A 20,491-nucleotide genomic window follows, 5' to 3' on the forward strand; every position below is an offset into this window, starting at 1 on the left:
CTGGAACTCGGGAACTTCCAGCGCCGCCGCCGCCGCCACCGCGAGTCGCCGCTGCCCCGCCGCAGCCCCTCCTCCTCCCCGTGCGTCGTATCCCTCCGCGCGCCGGCACCGCGCAGAGAAAGCGCCTTTCTGCCGCCCGCCCGCCGCCTTCCCGCCCACCCCGCCGACATCTTCTGCCACAGCCCGCCCGCCTTCCCGCTAATAAACGCGTAGCGCTAGCCCCTCTCTCCCCTCCAACGCCGGACAGCGCCGGGGCCCGCCGCGGCAGCGGGGCGGCAGCCTGAGGGAGGAGAGCCCGGCTCCCCCCATCTTTCCCGCCTGGCCGCCCCCGCCAGGCAGCGCCGGGGACTGGGGGTGGGGGGGGGCGCGCGCGGGGGGAAGGGGCGGCGCGCGGGGCCGTGGGGGCTGAGGAGGGGGCGCGGAGGAGGAGGGGACTCTTTCTCCGGGCGGAGGGATCGTGCTCGCTCGCGCTGGCTGGCGGCGGCGGCGGCGGCGGCGGCGGCGGCGGCGTTGGCGGCGGGCGGCTGCGAGTTGTTGTTTCCTCCTCCTCCTCCTGCTGCTGCTGCTGCCCGTGGGTTGAATGGTGGAGCCGAGACTCTCCCCGTTGAACGAGCAGTGACAGCGACCGGGCGGGCGCATTTCGCTGGGACCCGACGCTGCCGCGGGAGCGCGGCCCGGGCAACCCCCCTTCTCCCCCTTTCCCCCCCTCCCCTCCCCGGTTTTCGCCTCGCCATGTCCGGGGACGGCGGCAGCCGGCACACGGCGGAGCTGCGAGCGGGTGAGTGGTGGCCGGGGGAGCCGGAGAGGGGCGGCGGGCAGGGGGAAGAAAGGGAAGCCCGCGGGAAAGGGGCGAGCTCCAGCCCTGACGGCCTCTCCTCTCCCCGCAGAGCTCTACTTCCTCATCGCTCGCTTTTTGGAGGACGGACCATGCCAACAAGCGGCTCAGGTAGGGGATGGATGGAGGGATGGATGGATGGATGGAGGGATGGATGGATGGCGCCGCCGGGCCTGGCGGGGAGGGGGCGGCCGGGCAGGGCGGCTGATCGGGCGGCGCGCTGGCCGCCTCGTCCTCCTTCTCCCTTTTTCTCTCTTTTTGAAACCTTTTCTCACGCCCCGCTTTTGTTGTTGCTGCAGGTCCTGATCCGAGAAGTGGCGGAGAAAGAGGTAAGAGCGGCGCCGTGCACCCGGCACTCGCCCCGCCTGCGGCCTCCCTCCCCCTTCCCTCGCTCTCCCGCTTCCCCCGCCCCATCCCGGGCGCTGCCGGGGGGCTCTTCGGGGGAGGGGGAGCCGCTCACGGGGCGCCCTCTCTTCCCTCCCTCAGCTGCTGCCCAAGCGCACGGACTGGACGGGCAAGGAACATCCCCGGAGCTACGAGAACCTGGTAAGAGGAGCAGGCGCTGGTAACAGGAGAGAGCGCTGCGGCGAGCAAAGTTGTTTTTCCCCCTCCCTCACTCTCCCTGAGCAGCCCGGTAAAAAAATTGAATTTCCCGCAAAAAAAAAAAAAAAAAAAAAAAAGGCAAGTTAAAAAGAAAAAAAAAAAAAGGCAGCAAAACTTTGGAATTTTTTTTCTTTATTTTTAAAATTTTATAACAGCCTCTGTCCCTCCCTGCGCCCGCTCTGAGTGTCCCGGGGCGGGCTCGGGCCGGGGTCCGGCCGGTGCCCGCCCGCCCGAGCGGGGTCAATAACAACGCGCGCGCCGGGCCCGGCCGCGCTCGTTCCGCGACGTCACGGACGCGGTGCGGGCGAGCGCCACAGTCGCGCGCGCGGCGCGGCGCCGGGCGGGGCGGGGCCAGCGGCGGCGGGTGCCGGGGCGCGTGCGGCCGTGCGGGGGCGCTGTGCGCCGGCCGCCCGCGCGCGCACACAATGGCCGCGGCCCGGCCGGGACCCGCACCGGCACCGCGCTGCGCTCGGGGACCCTCCCGCTGGCCTCGGGCGTGCCCCGCTGAGGACCTGCCTTCTGTGGCCTGGAGGTTTTTATATACAGTGTCTCTGGTGCGTGCGAGCAACCGGGCTTGCCAGGGTCACATCACAAAATTTGACTTAGGTGGATTTTTTTGTTTGTTCTTTTTAAAAATTTCCTAGTGTGTGCCTTTCATCTCGGGTTAGATCAGTGATAAAACAAAGTGTTACTCCCTGCGATGTAGCTCTGGCTAGCAAAGAGGGGGCCTGGATTTTTTTTTTTTTTCCTAGCATGCTGTGAACAGCAATTGGGAAAACTGCAGTTAAGGTGTCTGAGCTGTATCTGTTAGCAACTTGTTGCTAGTATTGTTTTCATTGCAGGTACACTATTGTATAATTGAGTCTCTGAGTTTCTGAAAACTGTTTAAGAGAAAGATTGAGCCCTGTTTGTGATGCTCATCAAAGAGAGATTTCCCTTGCTGGTTGCTTATAGTAGTTCTGAACTCTGGTACTTCTGAAACATAGATATGTTGAGAACTTCTGAGCTTACACAAAAGGAGACAGAACAGTTTCCATCTGTAATGCCTCCAATAAAGACTGTTGCCATATACATTTTTTTAATTTCATAACAAATGTTACACTCTGAAGCATAGGTATTTATTTTAGTTAGAACAGGTTTGCTTGCAGCATTGCTTTTTTCTGTAGTAAGAGTTGCATTGGCACAGGCATTTTCATGTGTATGCTGTGGAAGAATTGATAGCAATTAGCTTGTGGAAAAAATAAGAATATGTATCATTACTTTTGAACTTTCTTGAAATCAAATATGAAGAAACTCAATTGGTAATTTCGAAGTGCATGATATATTACGCTATTCTTATTTAGTTATTTACTTGTAAGGCTGTGAGGCCGTTTTACCCATTTCAAACAATGCTAGGAGTTGCTGGGTAAAACTTATCAATGACCTTTCTTTTTCCTGTAAAGTATAAATACTTGGAAATACATGTCTTAATGTAGCATGGATTTGAGTTTCTTCTATATAGTCAGAATATAAAAGGATGTGAAGGAGGAAAAAGTGAGGAAAAAGACATTTAAAAGGTTGAAGTAGGAAGAATTGGTAAGAAAGTTCATTCAGACCTTTTCTAAGAAACTGCTTTTGTTTGTGGAATGCAGGTAAATGCCAATTTAGTCAGCATAGGTATGTAATGATATAAAATGTACTTCCTCAAAACTTGGACTTGATGCTGGAAACTTGTATTTGGAGAGGTAATGCTGACTATGTCCTTTCTCTTTCCCTAGTCTTCTGTTCATTACAAAGTTTCCTTAGGCTTGCTAATAAACATTTCTAAGTGCTTTTCCCCCTTGTCCCTACCTAGATGTTGGGAATGGGGTGTGTGTAATTGGTTACTTAATTCTTGATGCTTCTCTTCCATCCTGTATTTGTTCTTGCCTCAGTTGTCAAAGCCGTGTGAACTTTGGATTACTTGACATTTTAGGCATGTGAAAGCTGGCACGGAAGTGTATTTGCAGCATGACAGTTACACTTCCTACAAGAGTTTTTCACTGTATCCTGTTTCATGAAACAGAAACTGATTTGTCTCAAACCAAAGGATCCTTAGCTTTTGAGATAGAGAATGATTGAGCTAACATTGTTTCTTTTGTTTTGGTATTGTTTTAAATTTTTCGAGCTTTAAGATGCCAATTCTTCCTGCTCAAAATGGCACGTTTTGCCATGTTTTGATACCGTTTCTCAGACATGACTGCCCTGAGCTTTCATTAAACTTTGTAGAAAGGTCTGAAGGGATAAAAGGCTAAAAAATAAAATGATCAGTAAATGTAGTGTTAAATGTCTGACTTACTCTGAGAGGGAATAAGGGCTCTGTGTAACTGGGATGGAATTTAATCCCAAGGTTCTCTTTTGTTGTGTGCAAAATCATGCCTTCTCTTATGCCTATATTTTTAATTAATAGTTCCTTTTATATATATATATATATATATAAAGTATATATTTTCAAGAGCTGATGATGTTTCTGATTTTGTCCTCATTTGGAAGCATTTATTCAAGAATTTTTATTAAATTTAAGTTTTTGTTATTAGGCTGGAATTCACAACCCTAGATGTTTTATTTCTGTTACTTAATTTGTGCACATAGTGTTGAATCTGGTGCCATTTTCGTCTTGTAAGTTACTTTCATTTTTCTGTTTGGCCAGTAAAAGTAAGTGTTTCATTTTCTTAAATAAGCTAATACCATGCTGTGCATGCTTGTAATGCTATAGGTAAATACATGAGTTTAGAAATGCTATTATGTTTATATTACATTCTTAAGTGATTTTTCTTGAATTTCAGTCTTCCTAAATTATATTTTCCTAGAGTCAGCATGTGTGGTATAAATCACTTGAATATGGCTTTGATACTGTGGGCTCTTATTTCAGAGTGCTAATCTCATTCAAATATTGCCAGTATTAAGATTTCTGTTTGTGCTATAACCTAAGACCCTGTGAGAATTGAGTCCCTGGTAGGTCTACCAAGGATGATGAGACTCTTCAGTAACAGATCTCAGGATGTTTTGTGTTTTCTTGCTTTTGTTGTGAAAACATGCGACTTTTCCCTCTTTTTGAAAGATTGTGAATTTCTCACTGGGGGACAGAAACTGAAGAATTTTGAGAGTCAACAGCTCATTTACAGCAGAGCAAAGCAGCCCTGTGAATTGTTTATACATTGTGGATAAGATGTTTTAAGTGTTGTTGTTTTTAAGCTTTTCAACACCCTTGTTAGGGCCTTTGTTACACGAGCAAGCTTTGGTGCATCATTTGACTCCAGGGTAATTGTTTTTTTCGTGTTGCTGTTTCCCTATGGGTGTAGCTGCTCTAATTGTATGCTGAGGATGAAAGCTGTGCATTTTTGCTGCATCCTTTGTGTAGGCACGAGTGCTCATCCAAATGTGTGGTTAGTTGGATGAGGCAGCTGAACTGTCTGAATAATGAGCAGTAATTTTAAGATGGCTCAGCTCTTTTTGTGTGCTACACCATGGGTCTTACCACCACCCTGAGGGAGATGATAGGAGTGGGTGAGGAGGGCTTGGACAATGTGTTGCAGTTGCTTTTTTTGGGAGCAAAGTAGACTTCAGTTGAATGAAACCAACTGTTGAGATTCACATTGACAATTTAGAGCTACCATAGGGAATGTTGTGGGGTTTTTGTTTGGTTGTTTTTTTGCTTTTAGTTTTTTTTTTTTTTTTTTTTTTTTAAGGTCTTCTATGGTACAAGCATCACAGTATAGATGATCACAACTATTGTGTAAATTTTCTTATCCAGCATTTTAATGTAATTGTCATTTTCTGTGTTGAATTAGAATTTTATTCGCGGTGGTGGTTGAGGAGGAAGAAGGCTGGGACCTCACACCAACCAGGATGGCCCAATATCTTTTGTAGGCAGTATGTCTTGGTCTCAGGAACTGTGGATGATCTTTTTTGCTGACTTTTGTGCCTTTCTCCTCTCTAGGCTACAATTACTAAATGTGGTTTCAAGTGAAAATTACAAACCACTCTTTTCAGGCCGTTCGACTGTTCTTGTGGTGCAAACCTAGGTGAAGTTACAAAGAGTATCTGTGGGACTGGGACACTGAGTACATTGATACTGTGTTTCTTTATGTAGTAGGTAGGTCTTCTAGGCAGAATTGTGGTTACTATTTAGAAATTCTGTTTCTTAATAAGTAACCAGATAATAAGTAGTTTTTTTTCTTTAGGGTTGATTGTCCTGGAAAGATACGCAAAGAAATAGGGAGCAAAATTAAAACTCGAGTTGAATCAGAGTTGCATTATCGCCTAGTTTTTATTAACAGTATTTCTGGGGACAGTCTATACAATATTTTTGAAGGAGTTCTGAAAGACTTGCCACTGTGGCTAAGAAAACCTAAATATTCTGATTGTTATCCTTAGCCAGATTTTTGGTCTCATTACCAGTGCTTCTGTTGGACATATATCAACTTAAATGATCTCCTCTGAGTTCTAAAACACAAGTGCTTCTGCTCTACAGACTGTTCCCATAATGCTAGTACTTTCAAACTGGGACAAAGGAACACTTTGAAGAGATGGGATGAAGAGGAATATCAAGTTTCTAAAGTATAACTTTTGTTTAAAAAACCCCAACCCAACAAAACCCACAAAACATGAGCAAGTTTAAGAAAGGCAAACAGCTGCAGATAATTTAGTAGTTACAACCACAGCTGAACGTGTTAGTTCATAAGGCAATAAATGCTGCCTCTGCTCACACCTTCTCATGTGGTAAGCACACTGTTTATACTAAAGCTGGAGTTTATCTGCTCTGGCCTCACACCTATTAAAAGCATTAAATAGTTGAAAAAATAATGTGTTCTTGGAATGGCTGGTTTCATATAGTTGCATTTAATTAGAGAGAGTAATCTCCCAGTAAAGTGATAGGCATTCTGATTGGAAATAGTGGTTAAATATTCATACAGTTTTAGCTCAAGCAGAATTAAAAAGTATCCAAGAAATAAATATGTTTTGGGAAATATGGTTCTCTCTCCTTGTTGATGATTGCTCCTGCCCTGTCTTCCCAGACCACCCCTCACCTGCCCCCTAAAAAAAGAAAAAAGGGAATGAGAATTCTTCAGAGAAAACTACTTGCCTTTCATTACAATTCCTAATTTTAAAGTGATAAGGCAGCAGTGGCTGGTGCTACATAATACTCTATTAGACTGATGATCTGATATAGTACAACAATTACCGTAATTCAACTTCCGGGCTTGTTTTGGGTAATATGTTACATAGCAAGATGGTTAAAGTGGGATTGCTGGTGTTAGTAAGACTGAGCTCCCACATCTTGGAATACAGGTAGCTGACTGATGTAGGTTTTGTTGTTAAATGTCCTTGTGTGGAAATGTGTTTTTCTGAAACATATTTACAGCCTGCCTGGTAGTTAAGCATGTTGACTGTTGGCTGAGTGAGGGGGGGAATGAACAAGTTTTGAGAGAATGTTTCAGTGTGCAGAGTACTTGGAGTACTAGAGTAAGGTCATATTTTACTTGATGTCTAAAGCACTGGTGGTGAATAACTGCATTATGTATTGCAAATTTAACTAAAGAGTCTAGGTCAAATCACGATTCTTTTGTTTCATTCATTGTGATTCTAATGCTGAATTATGCTGCAGTCATGCAGAATAAAAATATAAGCACTTAGGTTTATTTCAAAGGTAATAAAGATTTGTATGTTAGTCCAGATAGCTGTGTAGCTGCATTTTGTGTATTCCCATGCTGCATGTTTGGAATAGGTCAAGTTGGGGGTAGTTGGTAAAGGAAGAGGTTTAAGGGTAATACTGCTTTTGATTTTTCTAAAAAATAATATTTATGCTTAAGATCTGAAAATTTTATATTTCCTAACAGAGTTCTAATTTATGTTACAGTAATAGTTCAGAAGTGTTAACTTAAGTGAAAAGACTGTGAGAATAAAAAGAGAGTTTATTATTTTACCTTAAAGGCACATCTTCTATGCATTTCTTTTGGAAGAACAGAACAGAATTAGACATTAAAGGAAGTCTAATAGGGCAAGGAAGAAAAACAGCTACAATTTCAGCTAGGGGGGACTGGCAGAGAAAAATCTTGTGCTTTTTATGCTGTTTGACGTCACAGTTTTAAAAATTCTAAAAATCCTGTCGGTAGAGTCCACTTTTCATTTTCATTTAGAGCTAGATGAATTTTAAATACTTGCACATCTGTTATTTTTTTGCCTTCTTTTTTTCTTCTTGGAATCAGAGATCGATATCAAACCAAATTTCATTCTGTTCTTTCATTCTATTCATTTCAGATTTCATTCTGAGTTGTCTTGAGCTTTTCTGTTTTTGACAAAGCTTTTAGAGTTACCATTAAAACAAAAATTTATTTTGTTTTGTCTCAGAACTCTGCCTTGAAAGTGCTCTAGATGTAGATTTTTTTTGGGATGTAGGTATATTTTTGTTGCTTCTAGGTTCTTTTTGCAGTTTGTCAGTGCAAGAATCATTTCATGGTAGGCCACATCATGGAACAGTTGGAATAATTTTAGTTTAATGTATTAAATAAACTTCTCCTGTCTTGATTTGCTACCAAGTTGTCGTTATCTTTTCTGCAATTCTTGTTTTTCCTTTTTGAAAAGGGAGAAATTGGGTGAATTTCTGTTACACGGTTTTTTAATTTGTGATTTCCACTACAATAGTAGCACAGGAACAGACCTCCTTGAGAGACGGTCAAAGCCCCAAGCCTGTTGCTGTCTGAGACATTTGGACAATATCTCTAACACCATACTTCTCTTTTTGGTCAGCCCTGAGGTGGTCAGGCAGTTGCACTAAATAAAGAATTTTTTTTTTTAAGGTGGTGAAGAAATGTCACCTGGAAAAAACTTAATTAATAGTCTGTTTTTAATAAGTTGTTCAAGTTCCACATTTTATTTGTTGGTGTAAGAAGAAAAGGAAAAAAAATCAGTCCAAATTAAAGCTTTAATTAAATAAATTTTCCTATCTGATTTTACAGAGAAATGAAACCTACCTTTTTATTTGTTTCTTGTGTGTACTTTAGCTTTGTGGAGCAAAATGAGAGCCAAATGTTGACTCTGCATGGTTCATGAAATAGCTCCATAAACGTCCTGGAACTGACAAGTGTTTAAATGGGCGATGCCACTTCTGTTTTGGCAAAGCCTACAGCTCGCTAAGTACTGTTGAATCAGTTTGTTAATGAGCTGCTGCAAATGCTGCTTAGTAGTGAACTATGATTACTTAGACAAATACTGGGAGGAAGCATCACACAACTACTGCATAATGTGGCATAAATAGCTCTTTTCACACAAATGGACTTAAATGAGAAGAGACAGCAGTGTGGGTGTAAGGTATATATTGAGATGTTTAATACAGATGATAAAGAACAAAACAGACAGATACCTCTTATCAAAACATTTGCTTTAAAAACTGCAAGACAAATTGAGCCTACCTAGTTTCTGCTAAAATAAAAAAGTGAGCACATGGCTGATGACAAATCACAAGAAATATGACTCAAGATGTCAGCTTGCTGTAGTTTTGGAATGTGTCAAAGATGATTTACTTAATTTACTTTAGATTTTGTGCATTTCTTAGGGTGTGTAAAACTGAGGGATCTTGAGCAGGATAAAATGACAACTGTATTGTGTATTTAGTTGTGTTATTCGTGGTTAAACCAAAAAACCCAGTAGTTATTAATCTTTGAGAGATGAATTCAGGTTCTACAGATGTAAATTCTGGTTTCAGATGTAATGAAGCGATGAGCAGTGTTTGTTAAGCTTTTGTGCTCCTTTTGCTAGCAGCAGAGGAGACCAAAAGCTAAGGAGATGGATGAGGGCTGTTGATGGCCAAAAGTGTATACACTTTCATAACTTCTTATGGCTATTTAGGTATCTTAGAGCTCTCATGCATGTATTTTGACTGATTTCTCCTTTAAGCAGGAAAAAAGCATGTTGATTTTTTTTGCTATTCCGATTATTTTTTCTTATAATAATAATAACAATGGAAGACTTTTTGCCACTCTTCTGTGTGTCTGTCTGATGACATTGAATTTAGCAATTTTAAATTAACTGATCTTTATGATGAGCTGCAATTTTATTTAACTGAAAGATAAATTTTAAATTTTTTTTAAAGAAAACTTGCAAAATTCACACAAGTGAGAAAAAAAGTTATTTGACTTTTAGGCAGCCAAATTCAGACGGCGTGCCAGGCTTTCTACAAATGTAATATAATCCACAGAAGGAAAACTCCTCTTTCCAGGAAGCAGCTACACATTTGCCTGCCAATGGGAAGTAGTAAATGAATTCTTATTTTGCCTTGCTTGCTGTGCAGATTTTGCTTTACTTACTTAACTGTTTTTATCTCAACTCACAAGCTTTTTCTCTTTTACCCATCTGATTTTCTCCACCATTCCACTGCAGTGAGAATGAACAAGTGGCTGCAGAAGGCTGAGCTGCTGGCCAGAGTTAGACCAAGACAGGAGAGAGAAAACTTTCCCTCCTTCACTAGGAGGTGGTGGTGGTGGTGGGAATTACTGGTGTAAGCAAGGTTTTTCCAGAACCTCAGTTTCAGACATCAGCACTCTTTATGTTAACAAACTGCTGGAGTACATGAAATGATTACGGTGTGTGTCAGTACGATGGGAGCACATTTGATGAAGAATGAGGTATACTCTGTTAATTGAGTGTAATACAGAAGAATCATTCTGCCTAAGTGTCAGTCAGGACCTCTAATTATACAGTAAGAAAACATCACAAGCTTTTCTTCAGTATTTTGATGGGCTTTTTCCTCTTCTGTGAAGTAAAACTGTGAAGATGTATTTCAGGCTGTATGAAGGACAAACTGACTACATGCCAAATTCTCTACAAGAATTGGAGAAAACTGAGTCTATTCTCCCTCTTAATTTATTATTTCAATTTTTTTTTTGTTATAGTCTGAGTTGACAGTAGCTTATGCATTTTAAAAATGCTTTTTCTTAACCAAAAGCCTTATGTTGGTAGGATTTTTACTGTTGTCACACATTTCAAAAGCTTCCCCCCCCCCCCCCCCGTTATTTAAAACAGTTTTCTGATCTAGAATTATAGTATCTCAAAGGAATAAACTGTTTTTATCTGGCAGTCATTATAGGTGGTTTATTATGAAGTGGTGAGAAATTATGATGCTGATAATAGGAGCTTGTTTTGGTACTGTGTAATTATGATCTGTTACAAAAACTTGTCATGTTTATAGGTGCAATGGAGAAGACCTATACCAATTTAAAAGTTGAATTATTTAAGCCAAGATTTTTGTTTAAAAGCTTTAGACGTAAAACAAATCAAGCCAGTTGTGAAGTTTCAAGGTGTTTTAACTTAAGTAAATTGAGGCAGAATGCTTTTGCATTTTCTTTTATAAAGCTATGTTATTTATTTGGTATTTGTAATTCTTGAAAGAAGTAAATGTTGCTGTCTTTACAACCTTTGTCTCATCTTTATCTTACAGTAATTTAAATTGACCAGACCCCTGTTTAAATGTAATGTTGAATATATACCTTACATTTTTTTACTGTGATTATAAGGGAGCTTATTACTGTATGACCAACTGTGCCTTGAAGTCAGAAAGTAGTAAATACCAACAGTTCTCTGTACAAAGTGGCATGTGCTGAATAGAAGAATTAATTAAGACCAGCTGGAATGAGTTATTGTACTTAAAGGTCATTATTTGTTTTTATCCTTTAATATCTGATAATTTTCTTATGAATTTCTGTAACAATCTGGGGGAAAAAGATTAAACCAGTAATGCATTAAAAATACTGTATTCTTTCTCAAATGTTTTGTTTGCTCTTTGATATAATAGGTGAAATACTACAGACACTTGGCACCTGATCACTTGCTTCAAATATGCCATCGACTTGGACCACTTCTAGAGCAAGAAATTCCACAGAGTGTCCCTGGAGTGCAGACATTATTAGGGGCTGGCAGACAGTCTTTGCTTCGTACAAACAAAAGTATGAAAATTTCCTGGGAATTTTGAGAGTTCTTGATATTTCATATCTTTCCTGTGTTTTTGCATGAAAAAGCCCATTTGCCTTCATTTTTTGGTGTGATTTTTAACAAACAGGTTGCAAACATGTTGTATGGAAGGGATCTGCTCTTGCTGCACTACATTGTGGAAGGCCTCCAGAGTCCCCTGTAAATTATGGCAGTCCACCTAGCATAGGTAAGGCAATTTTATTCTGGCACTGCCATTGTAATGCCTAACTCTCAGGGCAATTGATTATTATGATGGTGAGACATAAATAATAGTTCTGTTTATATTTATCCTTGTTAGTGTCACATACCTTACCTTTAGTGGTTTTATTCAGATGCAGTGTTTCTATACTGCAAAATTTTCTCTGAAGTTAATTTTGTGTTTGAAGTATGAAATTGAATAAAATGTATTTAAACAATGAATACATACAAACAAAACTCTTTCTTAGAGATGTAAGTAGATAAATAATTAGTATTATGGGCCAGCAATCCTACAAGGCCATTGTTAGGAAGAGTTAGTCATGTAGACTGGTAATGATTTCCTTTGGAAAAAATTTGGTCTTGTAGAAGTTATTCTTTTTTGCTCTCTGGTCCATTCACTAATTTTGTAGCTGTCCTTTAGCCTGCTCTGCTCTGCTTTATATGAAGGATGCATGTGCTCTCTGTACTGTTGAAAAAACTGAAAGCTGGAGGTCAGAGGTATTCCAGTTTCTATTTTTAAGTTCTCATGTGGTCACTGAAATGTTTGTTAGCTTTCATGTTTTAAGAACAAAGACACATTTGTTTAGTTGCTAGAAGGATCAAGATGTGATATTTTTGAAGGTTTTTGTAACTTGGGTTTTTCTATCTGATTTTACAGTGAAAATCTGATATGTATAGAAAAACAAGCATAATCATTGGCATCTTGTTTCTCTGTTGATGTCCACTGAAGGGGGAATGATTAAGACCAAATTGTCCATGTGTATTACACCAGAAAAGGTGTGGGGTTTTTTTACCAAAAGAGTAGTTGCAGATACATGTGCAGTGTTCGATGAGAGTGGGCAGAGAATATCCAGTTGATTGGCTCTGGATCAGGTACAGCTGCTGCTGCAAAGACAGAAGTTTCTGTCTTGGCCAAAAAGAGACAAGACTGCAGATATATTGGGAAACTAATATATAACAATGTATGTGAAAAATATATATATACATACACTATGTATAGTATCATGGTATAAATATGTAGGCAGATGCTATTGGAACAGAGACTTTTTTAATGTGGTAACTTGCCAGGGCAGTTCTTCAATCCCTAAACTCCTTTTGGAGGCCTTTGGTAGCCTCTCAGTTTTTAATGAATTTAAATAAATACACATAACATATAAAATCGGGAGAGGTTAATTTGGGCTATTTATATTTTTTCTTAAGTTGAAGGAACTCAAAATCAAATCTCAAAATACACTTAATCCAGAGAATTATAATTCTCTCCCAACAGCTGGAGCAGAACCATGCTACAGCCAAACTATCATGTTGAGCACAGCCATTTTTGACTTGTAGATGGCAGACTATTTGGTGTCCTAGCAGCATTTCCATTTTAAAACATGTTAGATGCTTTCCACGATATTTCTGTAGATGCTGGAACTGTAGGATGAGGGCATGGTTTTGCTTGCTTTTTAGAGCTGAACTTTAGGAGCTCCTCTGCTGGTACTGTTTTGGTCAGAAGTGGTTCACTGAAACCCTAATGCAGCACCTGCATCATTCCATGTGGTTTTGTTTTTTGTTTAGAGTTTCGTATTCCCTTAGAGGGCGTTTTTTGTGTGGTGCTCTAGGTGTGTAGGAGAAAATGTTTGTTGCTGGTTAGCAAATTCTCTTCTTGAGTGGTTGTGCAATGGCTTGATTGTAATAATCTTGGAAAATCTTGGGCTATTTTTGCAAGGTGACTGTAGGACTGAGCTTTTTAATAGCTAAGGTTTCTTTAGTGGTTGCTTAGTTTTTCTTGTGAACAAATTTTAAAACATGTTGGAGGAATCAGAATGGTTGAGGACTGTTTTATGTTGTACTGTAGCTTACAGTGTATGGTAGCTGCTGTATGCTTTTTAAAGGGAAAAAGATCAGTGTATGAGATCCATGGTAGCTGAAGTTCAAAGAAAGCTGTAGAGCTGCTGTGGTAGTGAAATGAAATGTTAAGAAAAATAACTTTCAGACTTTTTAGAGAAGAACAAATCAGGCTTTCTAAATAAATGTTATTTTTATTGAACCTTTTGCAGAGCACTGAATGTTTGCAAAATTACAGTTATTTTGAATACCACTTTTTTCATGACCAGTAATTTCCTTTTCCAAACATTCATATGAGTACTGGTAACTGAATGTTTTCAACTGTGAAGTGTATTTGGATTTTTGGGATATTTGGTTTAGAGTTGTATGCTAAAGAATTTACTTTTGATTTATCTTATTCTATCTATTCTGATCTCTCAATGAAATAAGGAACTTGTATAACACTTCTTTTATAAAATGAATTAGAATTTTTTTTCCATTTCCTGGAATAACTTCCAGTGTTCCCCTGGGAAGAGACTACATTTTATGTTAAAAAAAAAAAAAAGTTAGAACCTATTATTCTTCAGGCTGTATGTATTTCAGGTAGATAACCTACTAATGTTTGAGGAACAGAAATAAAGACTGAAATTCTTCTGTGTTGTGCAGTAAAACTTAACTTACATTTTTGTGAATGTACAAAGTCATTAATTTATTTCCTAGCCTGATGAATCAATGCAGGTATGATGCTGATGGGGTATTATTTAGAATTATTTTTGTGTATGTTGTGCCAACTGCCTTGTAGGTAGCTGGTTTATACCAACTAAAATAGATCTGTACAAATATGTATTTCCTCTGAAAACTACAGAGTATCTGTAGAACATGATAAAGAGAAGTAAAACTTCAATGTGGAGTAGTTTTTGTCCAGTTGCTCTCACTTGTGCAATGTATCTTATAAAAAAAAGTTGCTGAAGTGCTTAATTAAGAACAAAAGCAGCTGGGTCATATGCTAATTTGTTTTGTTAAAGGTCTCATTTTCGTGGATGCAGAAAGATAAAAAGAGCTCTTTTTCAGTAATTTTTGGGAACTGCTGAAAAAGGAACAAACCTAAGCATAAACCTTTGAGAGCTTTGAGCTCAGAACTCTTGGGAAAGCTGACCACTTGGGTGTGAGAACCTGAATGAGACTGGCTATTTGCCCCAGGCAAAGAAGATTTTTTTTTTCCTGACCAGCAAATCTATCTGCCTTTCAAAACCAATATTTCATGGTTTTGCAGAGTAATCAACCTCAAGAAAAGTTCTGAAGCATTTTCCACTTTTTTCAGTATGTTTATTAAGTGGTGCTGGTGTTTTGGCTGTAAAGAGAATGCAGTGTTATTACACTGAAAGCAGTGTAAATGTCTATGTTTGGTCACGTCCAGAGTGAATTATACTTCAATAAATGACTTGTTGGTGTGCAAGAATAAGTGAAATGTAGAAGTCATGGAACTTTGAGTAAAATACTGGTGGAACTATATAGTGAAAGCAAGTGGGGTGTTACTGAAGTCAGGGAAGTTTGGAAATGTTTGAGATTGTGTAGCTTTCATTTGTTTTTGTTTTCTGCCTCTTGAAATATCTCACGTCTTACCACTCTGAATTAGGAAGGGTTGGCAGTTGCTTTCATCAAGCAAATGAATATTGTGTGTGGAATTTGAGGTCTATATAGAATTTCTGTGTTTTCGGAAATACTCCAGTTAGGACCTGATGTTCTTTTACCTTCATGATATGATCAGAGACAAGTTCTGGCTTCATAACATAGCAAGCTTAATCATTTTACTTGGTTGACAGTCGTCTCTAAGTCAAGAGATTTGGAATACTGTATAGAGTTCAGAAGCTGAGCAGAGAAATGGTAGAAAGTTGGAAGTCAGTTCAGGCTTTTTTTTTTTTATTTTTTGATCTTGGAAATCTTTGAAGAAGGGGGGAAAAAACCCCCAAACTGAATGTTTGATACATTCAGTCTTACTAGCTTGGAGAATGAAAGGAGTTGTCTAGCAGTCTCTACTATTATTTTTCACAGCTCTGAATTCTGTGGTATTCATTAGAGGCCTGTCTAGCCTCTTAAGTTAATGAAACTTGATTCAATAAGGGTAAGAGTTGTAAGTGAATTATATCCTTTGGGTATCCTTCCAGGAGTCTTCTGAATCTGGTTCTATTTTTGTGTGACTAGAGGGGGAACCAACTTGGATTCTGGTTTTCAGAACAGAACTTACATTAGTTTAATAGAACTCCAGAAAGGAAGAAAATGAAAGGTTGTGTATGCATTTTAAGAATGTAACTTATACATGGTACAAAATTAAATTTGATTTATCACTGGCTAGTGGATAAGGCAGGTTACTATCTCCCATCTTTAAGGCATATTCCAAATTCAAGGATAAGACCATGTAAATAAGGAAATAGAATTGATTGCTTTGGTAAAATTAGAAAGCAGAAAGAAAGCCAAGTGAAAAAAAAAAAAAAAAGAGGGCTAATACTGCCATATCTCTCAGACCCTCAAATTTTTCTTCCTTTGAACAGATTTCTGTTTTACTTTGAGCTACTTGTTCTATTTTGGGTGGGGAATAAGTTAGAGAAGTTTTGAAACTTTGAAGGCGTTCATATGGTGCCTGTTGGATGTCTTTTGAGTGGGAGAAAATCTATACTCTTTTGTAAGTTCCACTGGAAACTCCTACCACTTCACTGCCATTGGCTTTGTTTGTTTTTTACATTGTTCCACAGGAAAGAAAACAAATAAGGTGTTTCTGACTCTTTGAGATATGTGGTTTTGAGATTAAGGTTGTTGGTAGCAGTGAATTGTGACAGCAGAAGCAATATTTGAAAAAAACACTTGAGTGGCCCTTATAAAAAAAAAGGAATCTAAACTCTTACATTTACAGCCTTTAGGTCAAGAATGGCATGTTTTTTCTCTGCCCCACTTGCTTTTTTAAACTCTAGAGTCAAAGATCCCTAGCAATATTTGGTCCTTCTTTTAAAGGAGGGTTTAGATTAGATGATTTTTAGAGGTCCTTTCCAATTACAACCATTCTGTGATTCTGCAGTAATGGAGGTTGCAATTCTTCTGCAGTAAATCTGGTGACGCATGTGAAACAACACATGAAGAGTTTTTACAGGTTTATCAGCAGTAGGAGGAACAATAGTCCTGCTGCTGAGTGGGGCAGGGGACCTGAAGTAGGTTGAGAAGGAGACTTTATAGAACTAAAGGTGGGTTCTCCTCATCTCAGTCTCTGGGAAAGTTATGAAGCAGATATTTCTGGACGTCAATGTAGGAAAAGACAAGTACATGGTTAAAAGTTGTTGGTATTGGTCTGTGAAGGAGAAGTCATGCCTGACTAGCCCAATATCCTTTTAAAGGAGATGAGGGGCTTGGAGATTAGGGGGCAATAGTGAATGTTATTTATCTCGAGTTCAGCAAGGCTTTCTGAACAGACTCCCATAACGTTCTCAATGATAAACTGAAAAGATATGACAGAACTGCTGGGGTCAAAGGACCATGATCAGCAGAGTGAATTGCAGTGACTGGCCCAAGAGCCAGTCACTAACAGTGTACTCCAGAGGTTGGTGTGAGAGCCAGTATTGTTCGACACCTTCATTAATAACTTGGATGATGAAACAGAAAGTTGGGCAAACATCTGAAATCCAGGACTAGTGAATGATTGAGGAGGCCCTTGACAGGGTGGAGAAATGGGTCAACAGGAATCTAATGAAGTTTCACAAAGAGAAGAGCAAAGGTCCTGCCTCTGGGGAGGAATAACTTCATGTACCTGTGGATAGTGGGGGTTGACCTGCTGAAATGCAGCTTTGGAGAAAACTACCTGGCTGTCCTGGTGCTGAATGTGTCAGACACAATGTGCCCTTGCACACAAAACCCAAGCAGCATCCTGGGTTGCTGGAGGCAGTGCATTGCCATTAGGTTGAGGGTGTTCTTTCCACTCTACTCAGTGTAAATAAGATCACACCTGGAGTGCTGGATCCAGCTCCTCAGGAAAAGACGTACGTGGACCATCTTTAGCTGTTAACTGGTCTGTCAAAGGGACCAGGAAGGTGATGAAGAAATTGAGGTATCTGTTATATAAGGAAGAGCCAAGAGACCTGGACTTGTTAAGCCTTGAGAAGAGAAAGCATGGCATGGGCAGGATGGTTGTGGTAGTATCAATGGTTATAAATACTTGAATTGGAGCATGTGATGAAGATGGAGCCAGACTCTTCTCATTGGTGCATCCTGACATGAACATGAACCAAACATGAAGTAGAGGAACTTCTATTTAAACATAAGAAAACAGCTTTGGGGGTAATAAGAGCTCTGGCACAGGTTGCTTAGAGAGCTTGTGAAGTCTCCATCCTTGGAGACATTCAAAACTGGACTGGACACAGCACTGAACAACCTGCTCTAGCTGACCCTACTTGAGCAGGGGCTTGGAATAGGTTCCTTCCCCCCTCAGCCATTCAGTGTTTGGGTGGTAGTAGACCATTTCAGTCTTGGAGGCTGGTCATATTATATGAACATGAACCCAGTTACTGAAAACTAGAAGCCACTTAATTTTGTTTGGAACCAGTTAGTAAACAATCGCTAGCAACTTGAAATGATAAAATTTGTGAAAAAATTTCAAAATGTCAGCAAATTCACAGCTTTCTCAGTCACTAGCTTTTACTGATTGTTAACTATGAAGAATTCTGATTTTCACACCAGAATATCCTTTGGGAGTAAGTGGTGGCTTATCATACTGTGTTGTGCAACAAGGCTGTATTAATTTCGTTGGTTAGCCAGGCATTGGATAACTTTTTCAGTGCTTTGTCCATTTTACAGTACCCTTCCAGCAAGGAGCATGCAACCTCTGTTCGGTCGTTTCCTTCTTTACAACCCTTCCCTTTATATTGGTTGACTCAACTATAAGGCCCAAGCAGCATTCTCTAATGCATCCTGGGATAAAGTATCATCTTCCTTCACTCCCATACATAGTTTGTGGCTCCCTCTGCAATAATTTAACTACTTATACCTTGTCATTCTTTCTGTGATTAACAGCTTTTTTCATGCTCACTCATTTGTGTGAGGCCAAGCAAAGACAGAAAAGTCCTAATACAGCTAAAAGGAGAGAGATTAGACTTGCTGTTGTAGAGATTTCTAAATTCATTGCTTTCCAGATGTAGTTAAAATCAAGCTAAATAGGTTAGAGACTTGACAGGAGTTGATGTAACAATTGTTATAAAACAAAGGGCCTATAATTTGTACAAAGACATTATTATGAACAGTGGGTAACCTTTCTGATCTTGGCTTGGACAAGAAGAATCAATTTTGTTGCTTGAATGCAGGAATTTTTGACACAGGTATTTTTGATTTTTACCTGTACTCTGGAGGGGAAAAACACCCCAAAAAACTAATGTGCTAGCGAAGTTTGCAGGTGTTCGGAATAAATCGTGGGAATTGGTCAGAGAAATCAGGATAGATTCTCGGCACTTGGCAAAGTTGATAAGAGTAAATTTAAAGGTAGTCAAATGAAAGGGATATTGAAAAACAGTGGTGGATGTGAGAATTCCATTTCAAATAACCAAAAGATACCCCCAGTTTGGGAAGTCTTGAAAGTTATGTGCTTATGGATAGTGTTCAAATCTGTGAGAGGTTGATTCTTCCCCTCCCCTCTGCTAATTGCATGAACTTGGTAAAAAAAAATTCTTCCCAGAGAAGGTAAGTTCATAATACGGTGGAGGGGTTTTTTCATGTCAAATTGCTTTGGAATTCACTTAGTTTTATTTTTAACGAGTTTTGGTATTTTTGCACATGTTAAATTTTGATCAAGGATAAAGGGTAAGATGGATTCCAGTGTTCTTGTTTCTAGTGTCACAGTATTACCTTTTATTTCCTCTGGTAGGTTGATTGTTACTGTACCAGGGGTGTTTCACCTGTTGAGTTTCCCAGGGATATGTGAACTAGTAGTAAGTTGCATATTGGTGATTGCCATTGGTGAGACCATTCTTGGGAATGCTGGCTTGTGTTCTGCCAAACTTAGTTTCTCCAGTGTTACCAAAAACTCCCCAAAACCAAACAACCCACTCCCATAAATCCCCTCAAACTTAATCTCAAGTGATTCAGAAAAGTCATTTGTTATTTTATCCTAAATAGTCTCCCTGCAGTTCTGTTTCATTGACACATCGCTACAAATTATACTTTTAGTTAAACTTTTTTCACTTTTTGTGAGCTATTGTTTCATTTGAAGGCATTGAGATATCCATCAACCATATCCCTCTTACATTAAAAGTAGACATAAAGTAATTTCTGTGTAGGTTGAGATTATTGTGTAAACTCACTTTGTTGGGACAAAGACCTTTAGTACATACTTGTTTGGTTTCTTTTTTTCTTCTGTGTGTGGTTTTATGTTGAGGTTTTATATTTAAACGTAGGATGATTTGTCAGGTACCAAAACTAGATTTATCTTGTGCCTGAACTGATCTTGATTTCCTGCTGTTCTGCAGTAGACCGCTAGCAAGGGAAAACTTTGTCATAAACAAATGCAACCACATCTTTTTCTGATAGGAGGGAAGGGTGAAGATACAGTAGAGCCTTAAGACAGCAATTGCTCCTTGACTAAAAGTGCTTTGCTCCACAGCTCATAATTCCACTTCTTCACAGAGCTGCTTGAACTAGGAAAACTTCCTTGAATTAGGGCCTGAGGCTAATGGACTTGGCACTTGGCTATAACACATGAAGCTCGTGGTTCTTACAGAGTAGCTACAATCCCACTATAAAAATTGCGTATCTCATGTAGTTTGGCCTGTGCTGGCTTATGAACAACTGTTTCGTTGGTCTGGGGCAAACCTGAGCCATGCAAGGGGTTTGTAGCTCTTTTGCAATTGATACTTGGGAGCAAGTTGTACATGAGCCAGCTGTGCCCGTGTGGCCAAGAAGGCCAGTGGTATCCAGAGATGCCTTAGGCACTTCCAGCAGGTCAAGGGAAGTGACCTACTCAACCTTGATGAGGTCAATCTAGAGTGTCCAGTTCTGGGCTCCTCAGCACTAGAGAGACGTGGAGGTCTCGGGGTG

At 40.0% G+C, this 20,491-nt stretch overlaps 1 protein-coding gene across 1 annotated transcript in view; it reads left to right on the forward strand.

Annotated features, from left to right (window-relative positions):
* The first annotated feature begins 519 nt into the window (after positions 1 to 519).
* The window catches only part of PHIP (pleckstrin homology domain interacting protein), a 105,827-nt gene continuing 85,855 nt past the window's right edge, over positions 520 to 20,491 (forward strand). The window contains exons 1-6 of the mRNA XM_066179652.1: positions 520 to 778; positions 888 to 946; positions 1,135 to 1,164; positions 1,322 to 1,381; positions 11,247 to 11,397; positions 11,511 to 11,609. Coding sequence (XP_066035749.1) covers positions 733 to 778; positions 888 to 946; positions 1,135 to 1,164; positions 1,322 to 1,381; positions 11,247 to 11,397; positions 11,511 to 11,609 — 445 coding nt within the window. The 5' untranslated portion in view covers positions 520 to 732. The remainder of the gene's footprint in view (positions 779 to 887; positions 947 to 1,134; positions 1,165 to 1,321; positions 1,382 to 11,246; positions 11,398 to 11,510; positions 11,610 to 20,491) is intronic.

Source organism: Chamaea fasciata, unplaced genomic scaffold, assembly GCF_029207755.1.
Source record: "Chamaea fasciata isolate MVZ Bird 193981 ecotype frontalis unplaced genomic scaffold, bChaFas1.0.hap1 SCAF_3, whole genome shotgun sequence".
NCBI lineage: Eukaryota > Metazoa > Chordata > Aves > Passeriformes > Sylviidae > Chamaea > Chamaea fasciata.